The sequence below is a fragment of the Neolamprologus brichardi genome, chromosome 17, assembly GCF_056152115.1.
Source record: "Neolamprologus brichardi isolate AB-2024 chromosome 17, ASM5615211v1, whole genome shotgun sequence".
Lineage (NCBI taxonomy): Eukaryota > Metazoa > Chordata > Actinopteri > Cichliformes > Cichlidae > Neolamprologus > Neolamprologus brichardi.
This window is the reverse complement of record NC_142120.1, coordinates 20,022,501-20,048,189: the sequence shown is the minus strand read 5'-3', so window position 1 is coordinate 20,048,189 and position 25,689 is coordinate 20,022,501. Positions and strand designations below refer to the sequence as shown.

Here is a 25,689-nt window from a genome sequence, read left to right as displayed (position 1 = left end):
AAAACTGATGATAAAATAAACAATTCAAATAGCCCCATATGACACCATCTGTTTAACGACTGGAGACCCAATCCTGATGCTGGGGGACATGGGGTCGGTGAAGGGTTGATTACATTTTTGTGCTATTCAGCGGGCCACACTGGACCCTCTGAATACTACAAACTATATTAACCCCTGAACACTCCCATCAGGTTAACAGTGAACCACTCAAATGTTGGCTGAGGGTTTGGTGTGATAAGTCTGTCACAGTCATCTGGACCTTTTGTTTTCAGATGTCCACTTAGGGGTGATAAATAAATAAAGGCGGAGAAGCTGATGACTCTATGACAAGTCTCACGCAGTTGAAAGGATGATTGATCAGATCTGACAGTTGTCATAGACAGGACAGATGATGAGCGGAGTGGAGTTTTGGCCACCATGAAGAGTCCCGGGGCTGAAGAAAGGGCGGAGTTTCTCTTTGAAGGAGCAGTCAGTGTAGCAATGAATGAGTTGTGCAGACTCAGCATTATAAAAAGAGACCGAACAATTCTCATAATCCACAAACACTCCCACTTTCCTTGGCTGAGAGTCCACACTGAGATGGACACGTGAGGCTTTGTACTCTCCTGCCCTTAAACATATTATCCAGAAGCTGTTCTTAGGGCTCACATACATTGATCCCTTCCTATTTATTGACTCTTTAGCGACACCTAGATCCCAGGAGGTTTTCTCCTTAACCTGAACTTCATAGTAAAAGCTTTCTGAAGAGAAGCTCTGCTTTCCCACAACATTAATAGCACGGTCAAATCTTTCTGGGTTGTTTGGGAGAGTTTGTGTTATGTCACCACAGTGAACTTGCTTCCCGTCCTCAGACAGGATGAGGTTGGGATGTGCTGTGTCTGGATCCAGTGTCACATCCACTGCAAACTGCCGGAGCCTGTTCAGCTCAGTCACAGCGAGAAACATCTCCATGTCTTTGCTGAGTTTTTCCTTCAGCTGAGTCACAGTGCTTATAACAGTTTCTTTGTAAGATGGCTGGGGGAACCTGGCTTCTGTCAGCATCTCATTTGTGAACGAGAAGCTTGGCAGGAACTCACGTTGGTCTTTGGTAAGCTGCTCCGCCTCTGCGCTCCTCTTGGTCAGCTCAGAGATTTCCTGCTCTAGCTGCTGGATTAATCCTCCAGCCTGTTTCTGTGTCATTTTCTGCTTTTCATCGATCTCTCCGATGATTTTATCCAGACTGCTCTGGACAGAGGCCACCAGAGCTTCAAATGCCCTCCTGCTCTCTGAGGTCTGTCGCTCTGCAGACTTCCTGCTGAGCTCTGCTGTGCGTCTGACTTCATAGATCTTTATCTGCTTCTCCTTGATCCTCAGATCAATTCGGGCTTTCATCTCCCTCAGTTTGGCCCTCCTTGTCTCATCATCACGTGGGAGCGCTGCAGAGATCTTGTGGTCTAAAACAAGCCAAAGCAGGAAAAGCTGTAAACAACTTTTTTATTGAGGATTTTTCTCGACCTCTATTAAATGCAATCATTCATGCAACTAATGTGAACCTTTATTTTTCAGCTCTTCATATTTTTTTACCTTCATTTGACTTGTTTGACAAATCCTGAACCAGATCATTTCTGTTTATCTTCCTTAAGATCTTCATGGTTTTTTGCACAGCTCCTGAGCAGTGGTATTTTTGCACCATCAGATCGATCATATCCAACCTGTCCGCTCCTTCCAATATTAGAGCAATATTAAAGTGCAGTTAAGACCTACAATGATTCAGTTTGCTTTGATTATGTCCTAAGTTTAGATTTTGCAGTGTTGATAGCCTTCTGGATTCTTAACAAATGCAGCAGTGACACCAGATCACCGGATGCAAACTCAGTGTTTTTAGTCCTTTTCTCGTTTTAGGTGTCAGTCTCTGTGCTGCTGTGTGTGTTTTTGTTCACTCCACACGAGTGAACATTTACAACTATGCATGGACTAATTTGATTGAAATTTCCACTAAATGTAGGAAAAATTGCTCATTTACCTGATTTATACAGCAAAGGTTTGGGTGTTTTCTTCTAAAGAAAAGAAGACAATCATCTGTGTCGGGCTCTGTGAGACGGGTCCTGACATGCTGAGTCTCAGAGAATCCAGATTATGTTACAGTTCCTTGCATTTTTCTTTACTGCTCCACTGAAATGAATCATTACATTAAATATTTAAGTCTTTTTGACTTTTTTTTAAGTTGAAATCTTCTTACCACTTCCAACGTGCCCAGAGAAAGTCACCACAGCTTGCTTTCCTTCCCTGCTTCTTACACGTCACATTCACAGCCTGAAAAATGTCAGTATGACATCACTCCAGACTGTCCTATGAGCTGCGCTTCATTTAAATGGTACCCCAGGTTGTTACACTCCATGTGTAAGACGTGTACGGGCAGACCAGACTGCACTATAAGAGTGCAGGAACAGGAAGGAGAGCATGTGAGCACATGGGGAACACCTAAATCCAGCAGATATTTTCTAAAAATAAGAAAACACTCAGTGAGAAGACAAAGAATGAAACATTTAATATTTCATTAAAGAATAAAGCTTAAAATGACCCCCAGTTCTTTTGACAACGTATATCATCTCCAGCCAAACTTTGAAGAATAGTTAGATGGACCTTCAGCAAAAGGGAGAAGGTCAGGGTGGATGGAGGGTTCAGAAGACCATTGCTGAATAAATGATGGGAAAAACAAAACTGGCAGAGAAAAACCAGCAACGACTCAGAGACTCAAGAAGGCAAAGAAGTGGAGAGCTGATCCAGAGCAGTTCAAGGGTTTTTCAAACATCCCAGTTTTATTTTAAATGCTCACATTATTTTCTTTACACACAGAAACACGTCTCACATGTCCCGTGAATCTCTCCAGTTCCTTCAGATTCAATGGCCTTCTGGTACGGACCTTGGTCTTCAGTTCACCTCACACATTTTCAGTGGGAGTGAGGGCTTTGTGGAGGTTAGCCAGTAACGTTTACAGTATTCCCACCAGCGTGGTTCAATGTGGGGACGCTCTACTTCGGGTTGTACTTCTCTCGCTTTTCTCTTTAAAAACAACATAAGCTGCGTCTCTGTGAACAAAGAGCTCCAGTTTGAGCTCATCTAAGTAATGTACTCACTTCTAGCATGAATAATCTGTCTCCAGGTTGTCCTTAGCACACTTTAGTCTCTTCTGCAAAAGTGGAGTTTTTCTTGGTCTGTGACCTCACAGTTAATTCCTGTGCAGAGTCTGAGTGATTGTTTTCATTAGCCTTAACTCCTTCATGAGTGTCTGGGCAGTTGTTCTGAAGTTTTTAGATGTCTCTCACTTGTTTTCTTTCCAAGGTCTTTAAAAAATTTTTGCATCCTACATCTGCCAGGCTTGTTCTGTACTGTGTGGCTCTCTTTGAATGACACTTCTCACTCCAGTTCCTGACACTTAGATATCAATCTCCTCCTGTATGAGCATCTATTCTTTTAATTCAAGTCTAAACTGACGTCTTTTGTTTTAGCATTGATGCCTTCTTAGTAACTACGGAGCCCCGCAGGGGACATGAGAGAAAAAAAATTAAGACGGACTTGATCTCGCAAAACAAACTCGGGATCTCGTAAAACTTTTAGTCGCCAGCTCTAAGCCGACCGGGAGGTCGAGGCACGATGTGCCGGGAAAGCGGTGTTCCTTCCGGCTGTAGTAGGTCTCGACCTCCCGTTAGCTTCGAGATGGTGGGTGTCAGATCTCCGAAAACGTCGGAGCACTTTTGCAAATATGTGATGTCTTGTAAACCGAGCAGATATCTGACGTTTACACAACTACATTCACGCCTCAAAATATCTTAAAAGTGTATTTTGTGACCCAGAAAGAGTAATATTACAACTAAGTAGCTGCCGCCATTGTTGGAATTCAACTTTTGTGAGATCTCGCAAAAGTTTTGCGAGATCCCGAGTTAGTTTTGCGAGATCTCGCAAAAGTTTTGCGAGATCCCGAGTTAGTTTTGCGAGATCTCGCAAAAGTTTTGCGAGATCCCGAGTTAGAGATCCCGAGTTAGTTTTGCGAGATCTCGTAAAAGTTTTGCGAGATCCCGAGTTAGTTTTGCGAGATCTCGCAAAAGTTTTGCAAAGTGATTGTAGTTACTTAATTTTTACACTGTTTGCTGGAAATTAATACCAGTCTGAGAGGCCATTAGTTTATCGTTTTCTTCCATTTTCCACTGCTTCCTTTAGGGGTCACTACCGCGGATCATCTGCCTCCATCTCACCCTGTTGCTAGAATCTTACCCTCTGCATGAACCTCTTCTACTTTTAACTTAACCTGATGTTTGGTAAAAGCCCAAACAGGTGCTGAAAATTAAAGGTGAGCTGGGAATGATTTGGACTTTTTAAATTACACTAAAAGGTTAAAATAGTTGTGATGATAATATGTGTAATAATCTACTGACACATAAGGTGGCTGATTCTGAGATGAGTGAGAAAATAAGTTGTACCTCTGTGTGTGGGTGTTAGGGCAAAACCAGAGGGAAAAACTCACTAGGGTAGAACAGAAAACCCAACAGTGACTGGAGAAATCCTGGAGGGGTAATCGGGTACAAGGAGGCAGGTGCACTGATTGGGAAACTGGGAACAGGTGAGGAGTGAAATCCTGGGGAATAGAGTGGACCTGGGAGAGGCCTGAGTGAGTGAGTGAATGAATGACAGAACGGAAACAGAAGGTAATGTGAATGATTAATCTGCCATCTGCTGGTTTACACCGAGATGTAATTTGCTGCTCGCTGCTTTGTTCTCATTTATTGTCGGATGTGTGATAGAGGAACCAGGAGGAACACTATGCACAAATTCGGGCACACAAACACATGAAACAAGAACCTGAAATAATTTTATTTTCAGTGTGGTGGCCTGGTGTCTTCAACTATGTATAAAAGAACTGGGGTCTAAATTGTGGTTTGGTGATCTGATTTTACCCTCAAACCAGGCTCCGCTGATGTGGAAATGACTTTGTGAGGGTTCAGGAGTTTACGTTTGAGTGAAAATGTACCAAGCAGCCTCTAAGCTTGGTAAAATGTGGAAACCCCAGAGAAGCAAGGTTGTCTCTTTCCTTACCCACCTACCTAAAAAGGGAAAAAAAAAAAAAAGTCCTGCAGCTGGAATCAGAAACACCCATTGTATTATCCCTGCAACTGAAAGGCACCTAATCAGGATCTTCTGGCTTTTGTTACAGGTTATTTAAGACTAAAGAACCTTCTCGTGCTTAAACTAATCCCATTAATCTTGCTGGAATTTTGGCTTAGTGGCTTCTTCTTGGGTAAAGTTAGATTTATATTGCTGGCTTTGCTGATGTCGGGCAGAAGATCATTCAGATCATCTGATGCTGCTTTACAAGTATAAAACTGATCCAGATGGATGTGAATGTTTGAACACATCCATCCATCCAACAGCAGTTGACTTATCAGAAGTCAGAACTTACCGCTGAAGTGAAACAGTTTGTTTATCCTCCTTTATCCTAGTTGTTGAAGTATCATTCAGATTCTCGTCTCAGCCGAGCAGTGAGTTTAAACATGAGCTCTTTCCATATGTTGATCTTAATTTTATCTGATTATAGTAAACTGGTGGGGGAAAAAAACGAGGGAATCCTGCAGGGAAAATGAAAATTTAAATAAAAAAAGAGGAAAAGAGAGAGGAGATGTGGAAGCAGGATGAGGAGGGTGCAGTGAGGGACACACCCTGAATGGGTGGAAACAGTAGAGCAGGCTCGTGTGTTTACTGATCTGACAGACTGTGTGTTCACTGTCCAGGAAGCTCGAGTCCTCTGAAGCAGGCGGTCAACGTGAATCGAGGGAAAAACCATGGCTGTTAACAAGTGTGTCAAATACCTTCTATTCTTCTTCAACCTTCTTTTTTGGGTGAGTATTTAAGACAACTTGAGTTCTTACAGTTTATTCACAGGTGATGGATTGGGCAGGTGTTTACAGGTGGCGTCTGAGTTTTTGAGGCTGTTCAACAGATTTCAACTGAGTCTGATTTAAAAGTTTGCAAATCTGCTGGTTTTATTTGATTTGTGGTTGAAGCGCTCAGTTTATTTGATTTGGGCCTCGTCCCTAAATCAGTTTGACAACTGGCACAGTAGGTGTGGCATGCTGGTTTAGGAAGCTGTGATGCAACTTTCAATAATAAAGTTATTTTTTTTATCTATTTATTTATTTCCAATATATTTCTACTTTTTCTAACTTGATTAAGATTTTTCTTAAATTTGGTCTCTTTAACCCCGTCTTTCCCTTTTCTGCATTCTTTGTGTGTCCTGACCTCCCTCTGTCTTTCCGTCAGTTGAGTAAAACGGGTTGTATCAGATTTTTCTGGCTTCACAAACAGGCATTTGTTCGGTTTCTGGGCATGGCTGTCCCCTCCGCCCCTGAGTTGAACAATTCAGCATGATGGCGCTCCCTGGATTTTTTTTTTTTTTTTTTTTTTTTTTTGTTTGTTTTTAAACATCGCTGTATGTAGGTCTTTGGAGGTTCTCTGAAGTCTTTCTGAAAAGCACTGTTTGCATATTTTCCAAGCAATGTTTGCTCCATCCCACAGATTCTGTGCTGCTAGGAGCCCAACATGTAGCTTGACTGAGTAATTTTTGTTGTTGCTCAACACCAACCTGGTGGTGCCAGGAAACATACATTATCTCTGTTTTTGTAGGCGGAACAATGGAAGGCCTTTATCAGCTTTGGAGCTGAAGTATTTGAGTAGCTGCTCCCACTAAAAACTTTAAAGACTTTAAGAGCACATATTTGTGCAAGGCAAGAGTTTGTTTTCCCCGTCAGAGCCAGAACTACAAACGCTGGTGTGCTAGAAACGTAAAACTTAGTCTTAGTCTGACTTCACACGTAATTGTGAAGTTTTCCCCCAACAAGCTAATTGTGCTGTTAGCCAATGAGAACAGCACAAATAACCGTAATTTTTCAACCATGACGTGATCAAGATTTACAAATCAGACTTTTTTTTTTCTTCAGCATCACCATGCAGATAAACCCAGCAGTAAACTGTTCACAGAAGTCTGGTCAAAAACGCAGGTTTCCTATAAACGTTTTTGGGGCTCGAAGTCTTTTTGAAACCACAGCTGTCGCCACCTGGTGGCCTTCAGAGAGAATCTAGATCTGAGAAACTTCTTCAGTGACTTCAATGGCTAAGCCATGTTTTTATTTTTTAAACTGGTCTTTGTTTGATGATGAAAGCCAAGGCTGTTGACAATTTCATTTTGTCGTCAGTTTGAAGATCACGCAGATTAAACTGGTGTGAAATAAATGACTGCAAGTCTTATTGTCTTCTGAGTCACTTCAGGTGTATCAGCAGACCGTAGTTTCAGTGAAATCTGTGGGTTTTTAGATTCTGGTGTAAGATGATGAACACTGCTCATAAAGCTGGCTTCATATGCTGTACATGATCTGCACTTGTATCCGTCTGGCCAGCCCGTTCTCACTCAGGGCGTAGCATATCAACGTTTTGTTACGTCCTGCGGTGTTCCTGAGGAACGCAAAGGTTACCTTCCGCGTTCTTATGGTACACGTCGGGTTGTGGGTGAAATCCAGTGGAAGGACAGTCCTGTGGTAATACACGTTCCAGCCCTATTCTTAACCTTAACCAGCACAGAAATGACATAAAATAGTGTTTTCCAAAGCGATTTTAAGAAAATGAACAAACATGTGTAGATTGAGTCCAAGCAGTTCTCATGTTTTCTCATTTTTACAATCTCGTCATTTAGGAACGTGTTGGGTATCCGAAAGCGTAAAATGTTGACGATTTGTCACCTAGCGTAAAATATTACGCGTAAGGAGTAAGAACGTGTTGGTCTGGCCGAGTGGCCCAGTTATGAAGTCATTTCTGTCATTACAGCCGGATACGTCATTGTCTTTGGAGCACAGCCTGTGTGTGTGTGTGTGTGTGTGTGTGTGTGTGTGTGTGTGTGTGTGTGTGTGTGTGTGTGTGTGTGTGTGTGTGTGTGTAAGTAAACGTTATTCGGTCATAAACTCATGCATGTAGCCTCTGGCATTTTGTAATCCTCATCAAGCAGTGCGTCCTGTTTGAAAGGTTTCCTCCTGCAGCCTGCTGTGGTTATTTTCAGGTCCTCTCTCAAATTCCCAGAACTGAAGTCAAATCGATCCCAACTTAATTACAGCCACTCAGTGGACTTGATGTGTTTACCTAATTGTAAGAGCCAATTAAAGGTTAATTTTATTGGTACTTGTAAAATGATTGGAGGAGAGATATGCATGTTTGATGTTGGGAGTGTGATTTCTAGTTGGTTTCAAAGTGGGTTTTTTTTGTTAAAGGCATAGAATATAGAAGTGCAACATTCTAATGCGCTTTTTAGTATTTTGGGCTTCCGGCACACTGTAATTCCGTAGTTGGGGAGTCGGATAAGCTGGAAGCAACACAGTTTTTTTGACCGAGTCTTGCCATGTAAATGAAAAGTTCCAATAAACATCTTTTACGCAAGAAAAGTACCTGGACTTGCTCGCGTTCAAATGCATGTTGCCGGACTGACTCCTAAAGGTGGTACAGAAGAGTGAAATAGAGACGGAGTGCCGCCACTACACTAATGATGGTGGCGAGGGTGGAGCAGGCCTCTTATTTTCTGTGGAGCTCGTTTAATGCTGGTTTTCATATTGTGCTCTGCTGAGAAACAACAAAGAAAGATCCTCTTTCACCACCTATCTGCTCAAACACGACTCTGTCTTATCCTTCAAGGAACTTTTAAGGTCTGTCTGTAAAGCACTCAGCCACAGAAACCACTGCAGACCAGCCCTCAGGAAGCATTACTGCAGCACTCAGCACCAACCAGAGGCACAGAGCCGAGTGGCATTAGTGTTGAGCTTTATCAATGTTTTATGTATTTTTCATAACTCAAACAAAGAGGACGCTTGTATACATTATTATTAAAGCAGCTGTCAGTAAACCTGCTGCTAGAACTGAACATTTCAAAGGAAATCTAATAAGCCAGCTGTGGATAATGGTGAAGTGAGGCACAGATATGGTACCACAAAATGGGTGACCACTCTACTTTGTTTTTTTTGTTTTTTTTTTCCATCTTATAGATTGAATAAGGTTAAAAAATGATTAGATGATGATGAGATTCAGAACAACCTGAATGACCACAGAGATGAACCAAAGGAAGATCCAAATGCAAAACGGCCACACAGCTGGCTCTCCCCTGGGTTCTGTGTCTGTGAGGCTTGTTTTGTGTCCTTCCTCTATTATCCTTGCCACAAATCCAGCTGATTCTCTGCGAGCACTTTCTGAATCTAATTTAATTGAGTTCAGAGACCCCATTTCTACAAATCAGTCCAAGTGTCACCTTTTGTTGGGATGTTTGAACAAGTAAAAAAGAGGAACTGTACTGTGTCATTTTAAAATGTTGCTTCCTTTTTATGTGAAGAGCTTCATTATTTCCTGAATAATTTGGGGGAAAAAAACCCTTAAATAACTGGAAGTTTGGGTGGGTTACTGTCGGATATGACTTGACAGTCCACTTGAAGCAGTGTCTCGGAGACCTCACTGAGGGAGGCGTTTACAGTTTCGGTGGTCACATGCCATTGCAAAGCTCTGTGGTTACTAGTAGCCACACTGCAGGGTGTGATATGAAATGACGATGAGTCTCCAACTGTGAATCAGTGCTAAGGAATTAACCGCCCTCATTCCTTGCTTTTGGGAACATGCCCGATCATGACGTACTCACTGGTTTTACTCCTGATTTAACCATCTAAATTATTTTAGTCCGAGTCGATTAAATACCAAACGATTACTGTAGACTAAATCTAAAGTGTAGAAGTCTGTCATGTTTTTACTGATGAGTTGCTCCACACGGTTTAGTCTTCTTGTCTTTGACATTGAGAAATGTGTTCACATGTCTCTCTTCTCTTCCTCCGAAGCGTTGACATTTTGTCATGCTTTTATGGAAACAACTTCTGATTTGCGGACTTCCAAATTCCTCTCACCTTTCTGCGTAACATAATTACTCTAGTTGGATCTTGTTTGTCTAGAATATGTTCGACTCGTTTTTCTTCACTGACAAAAATGTCAGTACATAGATCCAGCACGTATCAATTTGACATGATACCGACGTTTGTATTTGTTTTTCTATAATATTCAGCACTAATACTCCAAGGCCAAGATTAACCTGTGTGCATGCGCCCTGTCACTGGGATCTCTAATCTTAAACTTTGTTGGGTTTTTCCCATTGTGGTGGAGTAATGGTAAATAATTAACAAGCAACGTTACCCTTGAAAGGCACTTAAAGGTTAAGTTGTGCATGTCGTGAAATTACTCATAAAAAGGACAAAACTGTGTGACGACAACAACAAGTGAACAGACTTCAGTGGTTTCCCATTACATTAACAGAGCTGAGAGGGCCCCGCGTGTCTGCCTCTGTGGGTTGTGGTTAAAAAGGCTCTAAATCAGAATCGGAATACTTTATTAATCCCTGAGGAAATTGTGTGGTAAATGTGAGAAAGAATAAGTTGGGACGAATTCCTGACGTAGTTTATAGTTCATAAAGGCTTCGGCCTTTATTTCTGCTGCTCCCTGGGGCGGGTTCGTCTCTGATAGCATGTTGCTCTGCAGGTTTTCTCCTAACAGAAAGTCTCTCTGTGTGTATGTGCTGTGATGATCCCCTGCAACCGTCGCCAACACCTCCCAAAGAAAACAATGACTTTGTTTGGGTGTGGGTTTTTTTTTTTTTTGTTCCACTGATAAAGCAGGTGAAACACTCCTGTGCTGCACGCCCACTCACCTGACAAAGGACGGTTCCCAGTTCTCGGTACTGATTTGCACACATTCTCCTGGAAGTTGTGAGACCCAGAACCAAATGTCTGACTCTGCAGGTGGGACACGTCTGTGTTTCTGGCCTCTATTTGTTCTTTATTACATGAGGGCAGATGTCTCAACAGCAAATGTAGAGTCCAAAAACTGAGTTTTGTTTTGTTTCACCTCGGGCAGTATCGCCATCAGCAGGCTTTTGTTTGTTGTTAAACCAGACTGAACGTCACTTTGCTGTCATCTGCCCAAAAGATGTCTACGACTTGTTTGTGTGTGACATCGAGGACGATTTAGAGCATGGAAAATGACACAGAGCGGGTTTTTTTGTTTGTTTGTTTGTTTTTTTGTTGTTGTTTTTTTTGCGCCCAAAGATTTGAGGAGCTCCGACTTGTTTTAATTCTGCATATGTTATGAGTCTGTCATTTTTGTTAGTCTCATAATGATCTGTACAGCTTTCCTCTGCGCACTTGGTCAAGACTTCTTCTCCCGTCAAAGATTTTCAAACAAAATGATTTTAAAAGGGGAAAGCAACAGCCTAAATCTGACAAAACTGTAAACCTTCTCAAGCTTTCACTGCTTCTAATCACCAGTTTTACTTTTTAAGTGAAATAACTCACTTTGTGTGTCAATATGCAGGGGTTACAGCTAAAATGCTTTATGAGCAGGAATATGAGAATATTTTAAATGCTCAAACACTTTTCAGTATAGAAAATGTTTGTGCAGAAAAGGTTTCCCCATAAAGAACTTGAAGTGCGCGTCCTTCCTTCCATTATGACCTTTTAATGACTTTGTCCTTAGAAATGAGCGCGTCCCTCCGACTTCATCTGAAAGTCCATCTTTTGTCTTTTAAATCTAATTGTAGCCACAAGGAGAAAACAACCTCAGTGTTTTTCAGTGTACAAAATGTACTACAGGAAACAGACAACCTAGGAAGTCAATACTATGCTGCTGCTTAACATTCCTGTGATTGACTAGGATCATTTATGACCCCTGCTGTGTATCTGTGACCTTTTTAATCAAGGAAATCTACTTCTCCCGCAGCTGGGCATGTCTTCGAGGAACTGACCCAGAACACGTGTACAGGGAAAGAGCTGACTGTAACTTTCAATCACTAATTGTGACCTTTTTAAAGTTAACCAGGGTTTTACTTTTAGAGATATTTGAGCAATGTTTGTTCCAGTTGCCTAAATCCTAGACACAGTCCACACAGATCAGTACCAGGGAGATAACACTACCAGCTGTTATCTCAGGTGCAGTTTGAGGTGTTGCATCCGGGGGGGGGGGGGAAATGTATGTATGTATGCATGCATGCATGCATGCATGTATGCATGCCTTTTTTCAGTCAGAAACATGTGGTTGGCGGCGCACGTTATCAAACTAACCAGACAGATATGGCTTAATTTGGTTCACAGCTGTGACAATCTCTGCTTACTTATGCACATGTGATCAGGACCTCACATAAAAAAAACTCTGGAAACATGAGAAGTGTCAGATTTATTTATTTATTTGGGAGGGCAGCTCAAAGTAAGCTGGATGTGACAAAGGATCTTATAGTAACTGGTAGATGTTTTGGTAAGCCTAGTCAAACCATTTATTGATTTTTATTTATTTGGACTCTGTCCCTCTATTCCTTCTGTAAGTGTTCTCTTATGATTTTTATCAAATGTATTTTAAATGTATTAATCTTATTCTAATCACTATGATTGATGAAAATAAAGGACAATGTTGTAATTTTTACTTTAACGTGATGATGGCAGTGCTGTGTCATGTCTAAATGTGATGCTGCTGCATAGCTTTGACTCTCATTACTGGAGGACATTGATAATGGCAGCATCAGAAAATCAAAATTAAAAGGAAGATAGAAAGATCTCTTCGTCATTTGCACCAAAATAAGCAATTTCAGCAACACGACATAAACAATCTTGTACTTACAAGAAAGTCACCTTTGAGTAGACGTGTACATTTTATTCCTGCTGGTAATTGTCTGCCCTATGTTAAATATTATCATGTATATACCTGGAAATATTGCCATGCATTACAAATTCTGAAAACTTTTCTTTCCCCTGACTTGGATGTTAAAGGAAAGCTATAGAGCTTTTTCCTCCAGGGAGGATTGAAGTGTTTGTTAAATGTCACGATATCTATTTTGTTATTGCGCTGCTGCAGAGTTTCACCACCAGATGTCGCCAGATTCTGTGTAAAATTGGCTCATTCAGTTAATCTCAGTCTTCTTCTCTCTCCAGCTGAGCGGTTGCCTCATCCTGGCCGTCTCCATCTACCTGAGAGTCAGCAAGGGTGGAAACCAGGTGAGTCAGTGATGGACTTTAAAGAGACTGCAGTATTGCATAGATGAGCACAGAAGTGCATGTTCTAAGGCTTTGGGCAGGCAATGGTGTAGTATAATCAGTGTTGGGAAGGATACTTTTAAAATGTATTCCATTACAGAATACATGTCCCAAAATGTATTCTCTAACGTATTCCGTTACGTTACTCAATGAGAGTAACGTATTCTGAATACTTTGGATTACTTAATATATTATCATGCTGTTTACAACTACATGAATGTACTATTGCTGTGATTTATTACTGTTACTGAAGGTCCGCGGCTCCGAACCGTAGTAAAGAGACCTCTGGCTAATACGGTGGGTTCTGTGTCGGGCTCATAGCCGAAAACTAGCTTTACTTTGTTGTCTGGGTCAACTTTGCTAGCGAGAGACAAAGAGAGGCTTTGAAAGGCTGCTCCAACGGAACTTATTGTTTTTGGAGGAAAACATGAACACAGTGTACAGTCGAGACCACAAAGTCCTGAAACAGGGCTGGGAAAGTATGGAAGCTCCACCCGCTTCTCATACTCATCTCCACCTTCTGACTATTCGCAGAGACACACACAACGGATGCAGACTCATGTGTGAGAAAGTGGTATACAGGCTTTTTGGATTTGCTTTTTACAGGAGCAGTACTTATTACACAGAAACATAAAAAAAAAATCTTTGAAATCTTCAAAAAATGCCCTCATATCTATACATATACACCTAAGAATCTGTTTTCTTACTTACAACTGGGCTCGTCAGGCACTCTTCTTGGCTGCAGTGGTTATTATATTTACATGCTTCCAGCTCCCGTTTTTGCTTGATGACAGCTCGTACTTTTCCTTTTTCTCCCTCCCTCGCTCACAGACACATAACGTGTATGGCAGTCCATTCTCCCTGCAGCACGGACTACATTGCCTATGATGCTACATTCTTTAGAGCTATGCCTGTAGCATTCTGCCTATTAGCTTAGCACAACAACAACAAAAAGGCGCTCTCTCACCCAGGAAACACGCAGAGAGAGAGCATCACCCTGTAACCATGGCAACCGTAACGCTGCCACCTGGAACAACAGAACACAGCTGTCAAACAAACCCAAACAGTCCTGACCCGCGACAATATGAAACGGGAAAGTACCGCCGTGTAATCCATTTATTTCAACAAAGTAACTGTATTCTAAATACCACATTTTAAAACGGTAACTGTAACGGATTAGTTACTCATATTTTGTATTTTAAATACGTAACGGCGGTACATATATTCTGTTACTCCCCAACACTAAGTATAGTGGTGTGACAGTGGGTCTCTTCAATGGATTCCAGATGATGTGTGGACCTCTCATACAAGAATAAGTCTTTACTGTGTTTATATCATCTGTGGTAACACTCAAAAGGTGACTTTGTTTAATTCTGCAGGGAGAATATGTGGTAAATAAAACTTACTGTGATTCCAGCTTTGCCTTCAGAGCTTTATGTATCGCATCAGAGCTACTCTCATGCTCAGCAACCAGGCCCAGTCATCTGAAACTTGCACTCACTTCACATTGCCTATATTCTTGTGTATTTTTCCATCTGTCACTCAGACATTCATCACATTTTCTCTGATCACATGTAAACTATTCCATAAAGACAAACCTCAACATCCTCTCTAACACACATAGGTGCTTTTAAAACTTTAGATCAACCTTTGCCTTTGACTTCCACCTCATCTGTCCACAGATCACCGATCAGTACTTCCCTGCAGTCAACCTGATGATCGCCATCGGCACGATCATCATGGTTCTCGGCTTCCTGGGCTGCTGTGGAGCCTACAGAGAGAGCCGCTGCATGTTGCTGCTGGTGAGCATCACATTTTGATTATTTTGGAAATGTTTTTGGAGGGAGGCGAAGCAAAACACATTACTTAGTTAATGAAACCTACACTGAGGGATTGTACCGACACACATACCTGATGTTCAGTAACTGAAACTTTTGCCAACTGCTGGTGGGTTTCTATCCAGATGTTGAAGTTATTTCAGCTAAATTGTAAGATTAAAAAACTGAAATATGTTGGTTTGTTACTATGACACAAATGTTTTTGTCGATTAAAAAGATGTGTGAACTTTAGGTGGACAGAAAACACATTTTGCTTAACTTTTCACCTAAGCAAGTCTTACAAAAATTGTTGATCTATATCATGTGTGTTCCCTCAGTTCTTCATCTTCCTTCTCATCATCTTCATCCTCCTGGTGGCAGCAGGCATCGCAGGAGCTGTGAGCCAGAATAAGGTAAAATAGCGACTATGTGACTACTTAATTTTATTTTTGATGAGGCTCAAACGTCATGTTGCTTTTCTGTTTGCAGATGGAAGACTGGGTGAACAAGCAGTTGGAAGCTATGTTGCCACTTGCAAACCAACCTGACACGGTGAAAAGTGACCTGAAGAATCTGCAGAAAGATGTAACTAACACACACACACACACACACACACAGTTTTTCTTCAATAATACAGAAAGACGTTCCTAGAAGCAGTCAATCAGATACACGAGTTAACCTAAATCTTGAAACACACTTGTGGTATTCGAATGTGCTGGTAGTGTACAGGGTATCTCATTGTATTTACATTTCCTGAACCACAACATGTAACCCAAAAATGAATAACCAGTTGCCTGCTGCTCACACATGACCAGGGGGCATAAACTAAAATTCTGGGACATCGAATTTAAGATAAACTGCGCCTGAATACAGATCTACACATTATGAGATTGAGTGTGCTTACTGCACACATCCACCAGAGGGCGACTGTGCGTTCAACTGCCTGCAAGTCTGTCAGTGGTATGATGCAATGTAAATACATGGCGACAAATGTCAGTTTCCCAACCCTGAGGCATCTCTATGAGGTCTTGAACATCCCACGGAGCACTGTTGAAGCGATCATTCAGAAATGGAAGGAGCATGGTACAACTGTAAACCTACCAAGACAAGGCCGTCCACCTAAACTCACAGGCCGAACAAGGAGAGCGCTGATCAGAAATGCAGCCAAGAGGCTCATGGTGACTCTGGATGACCTGCAGAGATCTACAGCTCAGGTGGGGGAATCTGTCCATAGGACAACTATTAGTCGTGCACTGCACAAAGTTGGCCTTCATGGAAGAGTGGCAAGAAGAAAGCTATTGTTAACAGAAAACCATAAGAAGTCCCATTTGCAGTTTGCCACAAGCCATGTGGGGGACACAGCAAACATGTGGAAGAAGGTGCTCTGGTCAGATGAGACCAAAATGGAACTTTTTGGCCAAAATGCAAAACGCTACGTGTGGTGGAAAACTAACACTGCACATCACTCTGAACACACCATCCCCACTGTCAAATATGGTGGTGGCAGCATCATGCTCTGGGAGTGCTTCTCTTCAGCAGGGACAGGGAAGCTGGTCAGAGTTGATGGGAAGATGGATGGAGCCAAATACAGGGCAATCTTGGAAGAAAACTTCTTGGAGTGTGCAAAAGACTTGAGACTGGGGCAGAGGTTCACCTTCCAGCAGGACGACGACCCTAAACATAAAGCCAGGGCAACAATGGAATGGTTTAAAACAAAACACATCCACAAAGTCCAGATCTAAATCCAATCGAGAATCTGTGGCAAGATCTGAAAACTGCTGTTCACAAACGCTGTCCATCTAATCCATAGGTGTCAAACTCTGGCCCGCAGCCTAATTACATTTGGCCCGCGAAGCCATACCAAATTACTATCAGAGCTGGCCTACTGGTATTATACAGCTAATATATATATTGTTTAGTATTAAGCTTTGCTTGTTCCATATTCAGTTTTTCAGCAAAACCTGTTTGAGTCCATAAGAAAAGATTCATTCTTAAATCTGGAGGAATAAATATATTTCAATAAATATTAACGTTAGCCCGCGACCTTGTTCCAGTTTTGAATTTTGGCCCACTGTGTATTTGAGTTTGACACCCCTGATCTAATCTGACTGAGCTGGGGCTGTTTTGCAAAGAAGAATGGGCAAGGATTTCAGTCTCTAGATGTGCAAAGCTGGTAGAGACATACCCTAAAAGACCGGCAGCTGTAATTGCAGCAAAAGGTGGTTCTACAAAGTATTGACTCAGGGGGTTGAAGAATTATGCACACCCCACTTTTCAGTTATTTATTTGTAAAAAAATGTTTGGAATCATGTATGATTTTTGTTCCACTTCTAACGTGTACACCACTTTGTATTGGTCTTTCACGTGGAATTCCAATAAAATTGATTCATGTTTGTGGCTGTAATGTGACAAAATGTGGAAAAGTTCCAAATACTTTTGGAAAGCCACTGTATTGTGACAGGCTGAACAGCAATAAGGGGTTTACTAGAACTATTACACTAGTTCCAATCCTATTTGTATTTTCTTCCCAGCTCAAGTGTTGTGGTGTTGTGAAAGGAAAGACAGACTGGTCCCCAGATCCATTCCCAGAATCCTGTCGCTGCAACGTCACCCAGAGTCCCACCCCTGTCCCCGGTGCTGAGTGTGGCTCAGAAGGTTACTACAGCACGGTAAGGCTGTGACTGCTGAACACTGGATTGAGCATCCCAGCAGGAATCTGATTTCACTTTATATCTGAACAAGAAATCCACACTCTTACTTTACTCTCATCGCTGAGACACAGTTAAATGAACTATAATAACCCACGCTGCTCTGCTCTCACCCTGCAGCCCTGCTCCACCCGAATCGTCAACCTGATGAAGGACAATATGGTGATAGTGCTGGGAATTGCCTTCGGCATCGCCGTCCTGTTGGTGAGCTGACACATACAGTCACCACATCACTTCAGGGGATATTTGAGTTCACTAGATAAAAAGTCATACTCTAATTTTTAAGTTTTATTTTTCTCTTGATAGAAAAATTGTAGAACATGCAAAAAGCAGATTAATTAATTAATTGGCATTAAGTCAATTTTATTTATATAGCGCCAAATCACAAAAACAGTTGCCTGGGGGTGCCTGATTCCTCTTGTAGAACCAGGTTTAGGGAGCGGCAGCTGTCTGCTGCGACCAGCTGGGGGTGAGGGGATGGGGCAAAAGACCCGCCATGTGGAAGAGACCCAAAGATTAACAATTACCATTTTTATATTTTCTTTTGTCTTATTTTATTAAAGTTTTAATAATGAGTCATTTGTTGTTCCTGCAGATTTTCGGCTTGGCTTTCTCCATGGCTCTCTACTGTCAGATCAGCAAGAAGGATGGACCTACCACCAACGCCTGAGGCACCACCATCTCTGCCCAAATGTAACCGCAATATATCCTCTGTGCTAATCTAACTCATCCTGTGCTTTCACTGTGAAGAAGCACACTGAGATTAAAGCCTCTTATACACTAGTATGGAGTCCCAATTGTTACCAAAAAATACATTCTATATAATCTGTATTTTGTGTAAAAAGCATTATGTTACTTGAAATGATAAAATAGTTTGTGTCTGAGAAGCGGGCAGCTTTAAAAATTACCCAGTAAATGCAAAGTAAATAACTGTAATGTAATTAAATTGTGTTGATTTAGAATTTCCCAAACCTTTAACTGTTATGAGTATATTGGTTATGATTTGATTGTGTATTTGACAATGTATGGAAGCCAATTTAAGCCAAAAATATTCAGTCAATAGCCAAGTTGGTGCACAAAATAATTAGTTTCTCATGTTCTCTTAAAAGTGACTTTAACTTGCTTGTCACGTTTCTTTCATTCTTTTTTTTTTTTTTTAAACTTTTGAAAATGTCAATCTGGTTTATATGGTTTATTTATTTATTTTTTTTTGAAAGGTAAGTGTGTAGTCTGGATTTTTCATTTTAGTTTTTGTTTGTTAGTTAGTTTTATATAATCATATTTCTGGTTGTAACTGGCTTCCATATTATTTATATTCTTGGGTTTTTTTTTTGTGTGTATTTTTTTTATTTTATTTTTTTTGAAAATTATTGCAAAGACAATCCTCAGGAAGTTGAAATTGTTCTAACATACCTCTCAGTAAATCTCGCACTCAATCATGGTTATTATTAATATAAAAGTTGTTTCTTCTTTCTCCTGTTAAAAAACTTTCACTGGGTAATAAGGCATGGTGGGATTTAGGTTTGGTTTTTTTTGTTTTGTTTTTTTGCGCGGGGGGTGTCTTGTTTGTTTTTTATATCAAATGTCAAGCTTCTCAAGTGTTCCAACATTTACTTGTTTTGCTTCATTTATTTTGTAGTCCATTTTAGGAAAGACGTTTAAAAAAACAAAACAAAATAAATTCAGCCAACTAAATAAAACTTTCACATATCCCATTAATTATTAAGAAACACTGAATCCTGAGAATTTACCAGTTTGTTTTGTTTTCCCATGGAAGCATGGACGTCAAAAAAAAAGTGATTGAAACTTTTTTTTTTTTTTTTTTTTTTTTTTTTAAACCAAAGATTAATGTCCTCAGGCCTGAGGATGCTCAGTGTTTGCCTGGATGAATCTGCTTTGTTCCTGATGCTGTTTAAAGTGGTTTTAATCACTATATCACCTGTCAAACACAATTTAAAATAAATAAATAACAATTTAAACAAATCAAGAAGGGAAATTCAGATTGAAGATAAATGTTCTTCTCATGGGCCATATACATTCTAACCAAAGGTAAGTTTGGTTTTTTTGTTTTATTTTTTCTTTTTGTCATGAGTTTGAGTTTTATGGTAGTACCAGCTGATTTGCTTTAAATGTATTCGAGCAATGCAGAACATTTTACTGTGACAGGAAGTGGCCTGTTTCCGCACACTGCTCACATTTCCTTCCTTCACTTCCTTCTCATAATTGCAAGGAACAGAAACCTTCCCAATGTGTTTTTACTTTTACTCACTCTAATCAACTATCAGATGGGGAGATCAAAGTGAGTTAATGATGGACCTGATCTGAGAAAGAAAATTCTAATATATTAAACCATTTCTATTAACATCATTATGGAGTTGTCACATTTTTGTGTTTAAATGGATAAAAAATGTAACAATAGAAATAACATTTAGAATTCCAAGTGGATGTCACACAGATTCTGGTTACTCCCAATAATTCTGAAATCGGATAAAGCAAAATCTACCTTTGTACATGGACAGAAACAGGACTTTTAAACCCAAAAGAAATTAAGTTGTGGAATGCATTTCCAAAGCTTGATGCCTTAACTATTTACCCAATCGTTAGTCTGTTTGCCTATCGGTACTGCTTATTGGTTCTTGTACTTGCGCTGCTATCAGCTGATTTCAGTTATCGAGGGAGGAAAATAGCAGGATAGTTTATAGCATGGATGTGGACATTACTTTTATTTTTATTGCACAAAAGGACAAGAGCATAATGTTGAACTGCAAACTGCATCCAATGACAGAAACAACTGCATTATTCTGCTAACTAACACTTTCAACTATTTTTCTCCCTGGAGTAATTAAGTAGCATAGTGCATTACTTTTAATAAATGTGTTCTGTGTAATATCTGTAATACATTACTTTTTTGAGTAATGACCCAACACTGAGGAAATGCATCCAAAATGCACAAACATTTGACCAACATGCAGCTAATTTGCACAAATGTAATGTTTGATATGCTGCTTAGTAATGGTGGTAACGTTCAAAGCGGAGCTGGCAAGAACCCAATGAGAATCAATAAGAGAACTGATAAGGAATCGAATCCTTAAGTGATATCGGTAAAAAGGTATCAGAGTCGTTAAATTCATCTAAATTCCCATCCCTAGTAAAGTAATAACAATAATACATAGAAAATCCTGACAAATATATGATGCCCTGTGAGCAAGTGCTTTTTGAGAATTAAAGTACTATCAAGAAGAAACCTCCAGCAGAACTAGGCACCCTAAATAACTTAACTCGTACCTTGGGAAGGATGGGGTTTGTGGGTGCCTTTTTAGGTGATGAAGTTTAAAGTTAAATATTGGATTAACTTCATACAGCATTTGGTTACTGTTTAAATTACGGAACTTTTCAGACAGATCTTCAGTGGGATTATGTTAACATAACTTAAAGATAACGAGTTAAAATTTTGTTTTCATGGTACTTCAGCTCATTACTGTTTTCTGGAGACCTGTGAAGGTTTTACTTTAACTTAACTGAAGAGAGCAGAGGTGATGCTCGAGTCTGTTGGAAGCTCTGGACACATCACATATAGCAGAGCTGGACACACTGGCTTCCATGCTAGCTAATTTAACTAATGTTAACCTTCAAAATATATGATGCTAGAGGACCGTTTAACGCTCATGCACCTCCTGAAGCTCCATTGTTCCACTGAAGGAAAAAGCACCCCAGATTAGTGATGTGCGAATCATGAAAAGTTAAGTGATTCTCAATACTCGAGAATCACTTTACTGACTCGTGAATCATGATTCACACCCCAACTGACTCACTGACTCATCCCTGTTGCTGACTAATTTCATTAGTAGAAATATATCTAGCATACCATTAAAAATGTGGGGAAAAAACAACAGCCAGTTTCTTAACAAAAACAGCTAAATCGTAGCATAAACGAATCACTCAGGACTCACTCAACCCCTCCGTCCTGGCTCACAGCTCTTTCTTCTTCTTGGTTGGCAACCAATGTTAAGGCGCATTACTGCCCCCTGGCTCACAGCTCAGTGGACATTTAAATATATATATCTCTCTCTATCTCTCTATCTATCTATCTATCTATCTATCTATCTATCTATCTATCTATCTATCTATCTATCTATCTATCTATATATATATATGACACATTTGAGGAAAATACAAATAAAATAAATAAAATAAATGTTCCCTTTAGGAATCTTTTTTTTTTTTGCTCTTTTTTACTCTATAAAAATAGTTGTTTTTCTTTTTCAATCACTCATCTTAGCAGTAGGATATACATGAAAAGAGAAACAAATTAAGTTTGAGTGAAAATGTACATTTTTTGCAACTGACTCAGTGACTCAAATGACTCAAAAGAATCCGGTTCACTTTGGTGAGTGACTCATTGAAACTCAATTCAGTAAAAAGAATCAAATTTACCACCATTACCCCAGATCATTATGACGCCCCTGTGCAGGGTGGTGTGTAGAAAACATCTCAGGTGGGATCTGCTTGTCTTGCCATGTTGGAAACCATCAGGACCATCAAGGTTACATTTTTTCTCATCAGAGAATAAAACTTTCTTCCACCTTTCAATGTCCCATGTTTGGTGGTTTCTTGCAAAGTCCAAATGGTCAGTTCTGTGGTGTTCAAGGAGACAAGGCCTTTGGCGTTTTTTGTTTTTGAAGCCCTTCAGTCTCAGATGCCATCTGATGTTATGGGGCTGCAGTCAGCACCAGTAACAACCTTAGGATCAAGGTCAAGGATTACCCAGTGTCTTGACAGACAGCCAACTGGATCCTCCGACTCAGTGCTGTGGAAACTTTTTTGTCTTCCACTTGACTCTTATGTTCCATAACCCATTTAAAAAATTCCAAATGACTGTCTTACTGCTTTCCACCTCAGCTGTGATGGCATGCTGCCAGAGACCCTGCTTATGCAGTTCAACAACCCGACCACGTTCAAAAAGGAAACTTAATTTTGTTTTTGCCATCAGAACATTATGACAGTGTGACTATCAGACAGAAAATGAAAATGAATCCATATTTTTGCACAGATTTGTCAAAATGTCTTTGTCGAAATGGCAAATCTGTAATTGATGTTATATAAAAATGCTATCATTAGTCTCATTATATATGAGCTTATTAATCAAGGCTAAACCATTTAGATCTGTATCTATAAATTACATAATAATAAGGCATAATGCTTTATAAATGAAGTATTCACCATTATCTCACTAATGCTTAATACAGTGCAGTTATGTGTATGTTTCAGTGTATAACTACCATCGGGTTAGATATTTAGCGAGGGATTGCAGATGAAAAGAAATAACAGTGTTTATTAATGTACACTGTGCCTGTTAAAAATAAACAAATAAAAATCAAAATATGTAATGTTATATAACAAAGTAAGGATTTTTAAAAAAATATTCATTTTACACTTTACACTTTCAATCTGAGTACTTCGGGTGTTTAAGTTGACAGTGAAGTTTTTATCTATTTCTTGACATCCATAATTAAAGAAAATAAGATAGCTGACTCCCAAACACACATGACAAGACAAGCAACACCACTGTTCTTAGTGAGTCAAAGTCAAACTGTGTGATAGCATGAAATTTGGAAACTAAACCTGGCCCCTCCCCCTTCTGCATAAAATTTAAATTCCTCAGAAAGAAAACCACCTGCGTTCAGCAAAAACAATCAGGAAGATGTTGCAGAAACAAGCTTGGAACAGTGAGAATAACAAAGCGGCCAATCCTTATGGTATTAATTACTCATAGAACAAGAGTTACGTCTGGTATCTCACAGCCGCAATGGATGTTTACACTGCACACGTCATTACCACTGTTTTGGATAATGTGGCTGATTCCAGAGATATTTTTATATTTCTGCCCAAATCTGTAAATGTCTGCTGGGAAACAACCAGGGACACTGTTTATGACTGTTTCTCTAACACACATAAGTTTGGCCATAAACACACTCTGCTGGTCCATCCCCTGCAGCTATTTTTAACCTAAAGTCAACACAGCACCCACTTTAATGACTCTGCTGGATTCCAGTCTATTTTACTCCCGTCCTGGTACAGCACTTACTACAAAATAACATTGATATGAAATGGAAATATTATTTTGATAAGTCCAAGCAAATAACTTGATCACAAATATACAAATCAAACTGAAGCCAAATTAACATCTTATTGTAGCTGACTTTGTGCATCAAGATCATGGAATCCAGTTTTCCATAGCAAAACGGCATCAATCACAGCTAGAAGATGTTCCTGGTATCAAAACATAGGTAAAAATAATGTGAAATGTCCAATTTAACTACGGCTAAAACATCCTTCCAAAAAAATCCTGGAAGCAGTGATCTAAATCAGTTCAAAAAGATAATCACTTTTGGAGGTCGTATGTGCAATGGCCCATAACAGTATTTCTTAAAGACACAAACAAACTGATCCACTAATATAACAACCTTCTGGTGTGTGCTGAGAGTTCGTTATGTGTGAACACATAATGACAATAAAGGATACTTCTTCTTCTTCTTCTTCTGGGTAAAGATAATTGCCAGAAATTTAAGTTTGCAGCTCACCTCTCCAGGTAGAACGATGATTTATGCTCAGTTGAGATGCTTTTGGCCCATCACATGCTGTTCTGAACAGTGCTGAAAGGAGAGAAGGAAAAGGTGAAGGAAGGAGTTGTGGAGCAGGATTATTGGGTCTGCAGTTGCCATGCAACAATGAAGTTGGGCTGTTGCTGCTGTGTTTGTTTACGGTGTAAAAATAAACACGTTTTCACATTAGAAATGCTATTTGTCTTCCCTGTGTCCTTTCATCACACTTGTTACTTGTTTTCCTCCCTTTCCTCCTGTCACTTTCACTTTCTTTTTCATACTTCTTTGTCATTTACCTTCCTGTTTTCTTACTGACATTCATATCTCTATTTCAATCACCCTCCACACTTAATTAGTTGTTATTGTTACCTGGAATAACCTCTCCTCTCCTCTTCTCCCCTTCTCTCTTTTGCTCTCAGCCAATCTTCCAAACTTGGTCATGTTATTCGTTCTGCCGCCAAACACGGAGCTTTAAACAACATCCATCACACAGGAGTGGGCTCTGGACTTTACTCTGTTTCTATTTTAACTGGACTCGCTCAGACAGCAGCCATGGCTCGCTGCAGGAGCTACTTGCGAGGACTTGCTATCTGTGTCACTGTGTTGCTACTGGTAAGCACACTGCTAATTGGTAACTGCATGTTTGTGTGGACTGTTAGAGGTGATTGGATCTTTAAAAAAATGAAAAATTTAAAAAGGTAATCTTAAAAAATTCTAATTGTCTAAAATCTTAATCTACAATTTTTTGAAATACACAGTGTGTCATTCAGGTGTTGATTACATGTGCTAATTAATGCATTTCAATGTAACTACAATCTTGTAAATAGAAGGTGAAAAGCAGAAACAGCGTGTTTGTTTTTAACTTTTTTTCTTTTACTTATAATTTTGTAGACATGTAATAATTTTGCGTTGAGCACGTACGAAATTTAGTTTCATTCTGGGTTTAAATACATATTTGTGATAATTGTGTTAATAACTAGCAACTGCTTTCTGGTAGCAGGTGCAAGATTATATTTGTCTAATTTTTGGCAACTAAGTAATTATATCTTGCGTTTAAATCCAATCAATCTTTATTTATAAAGCACTTTAAAATACCCAGCACAGGACCAAAGTGTAAGTAAGTAAGTAAGTAAAATTTATTTATATAGCACATTTCACAGATAAAAATCACAAAGTGCTTTACAATAAGATCAGACATACAAGTTAAAATTAATTAAAAGCCCGTTTGTATAAAAATGTCTTCAGCTGCTTTTTAAAGGAGTCAGTAGAGTCTAGACAGCGTAAAGACAACGGCAGAGAGTTCCACAGCCTAGGTGCCAGTGCCTGAAAAGCCCGATCCCCACGTGTTTTAAACCTAGTACGTGGGACCACCAGTAGCCTCTGACCTGAAGACCTAAGTGCTCGGGATGAAGCATGAGGTTTCAACAGGTCAGAGATATACTGGGAA

The 25,689-nt window shown here is 39.9% G+C and overlaps 3 protein-coding genes across 3 annotated transcripts in view; 2 read left to right on the top strand and 1 right to left on the bottom strand.

Annotated features, from left to right (window-relative positions):
• Positions 1-357: 357 nt before the first annotated feature.
• Positions 358-1,708, bottom strand: LOC102788093 (pyrin-like; the record flags this gene model as incomplete). The annotated part of the gene is made up of 2 exons (XM_006781179.3): positions 358-1,433; positions 1,564-1,708. Coding segments are annotated over 2 exons (1,221 nt in total), but the record flags the coding sequence as incomplete, so codon positions are not given.
• Positions 1,709-5,730: 4,022 nt separating this feature from the next.
• Positions 5,731-19,458, top strand: LOC102787800 (tetraspanin-8-like). Its single transcript, XM_087831049.1, has 8 exons — positions 5,731-5,870; positions 13,014-13,076; positions 14,798-14,917; positions 15,271-15,345; positions 15,422-15,517; positions 17,464-17,601; positions 17,761-17,844; positions 18,236-19,458. The coding sequence occupies exons 1-8, from the start codon at positions 5,814-5,816 to the stop codon at positions 18,308-18,310; spliced, it is 708 nt and encodes a 235-aa protein (XP_087687175.1). The 5' UTR covers positions 5,731-5,813; the 3' UTR covers positions 18,311-19,458.
• Positions 19,459-24,712: 5,254 nt separating this feature from the next.
• LOC102779679 (uncharacterized) overlaps positions 24,713-25,689 on the top strand; it is an 11,068-nt gene continuing 10,091 nt past the window's right edge. Inside the window, exon 1 of the mRNA XM_035907037.2 lies at positions 24,713-24,854. Within this exon, the coding sequence (XP_035762930.1) occupies positions 24,795-24,854 (60 nt within the window). The 5' untranslated portion in view covers positions 24,713-24,794. The remainder of the gene's footprint in view (positions 24,855-25,689) is intronic.

Bases quoted from the DNA above. Each gene is read 5' to 3' on its own strand.
- LOC102787800 (XM_087831049.1), top strand. From the start codon at position 5,814: ATGGCTGTTAACAAGTGTGTCAAATACCTTCTATTCTTCTTCAACCTT. The intron at 5,871-13,013 runs GTGAGTATTTAA...TTCTCTCTCCAG, and splicing joins TCTTCAACCTTCTTTTTTGG to CTGAGCGGTTGCCTCATCCT. The intron at 15,518-17,463 runs GTAACTAACACA...TTTTCTTCCCAG, and splicing joins TGAAGAATCTGCAGAAAGAT to CTCAAGTGTTGTGGTGTTGT.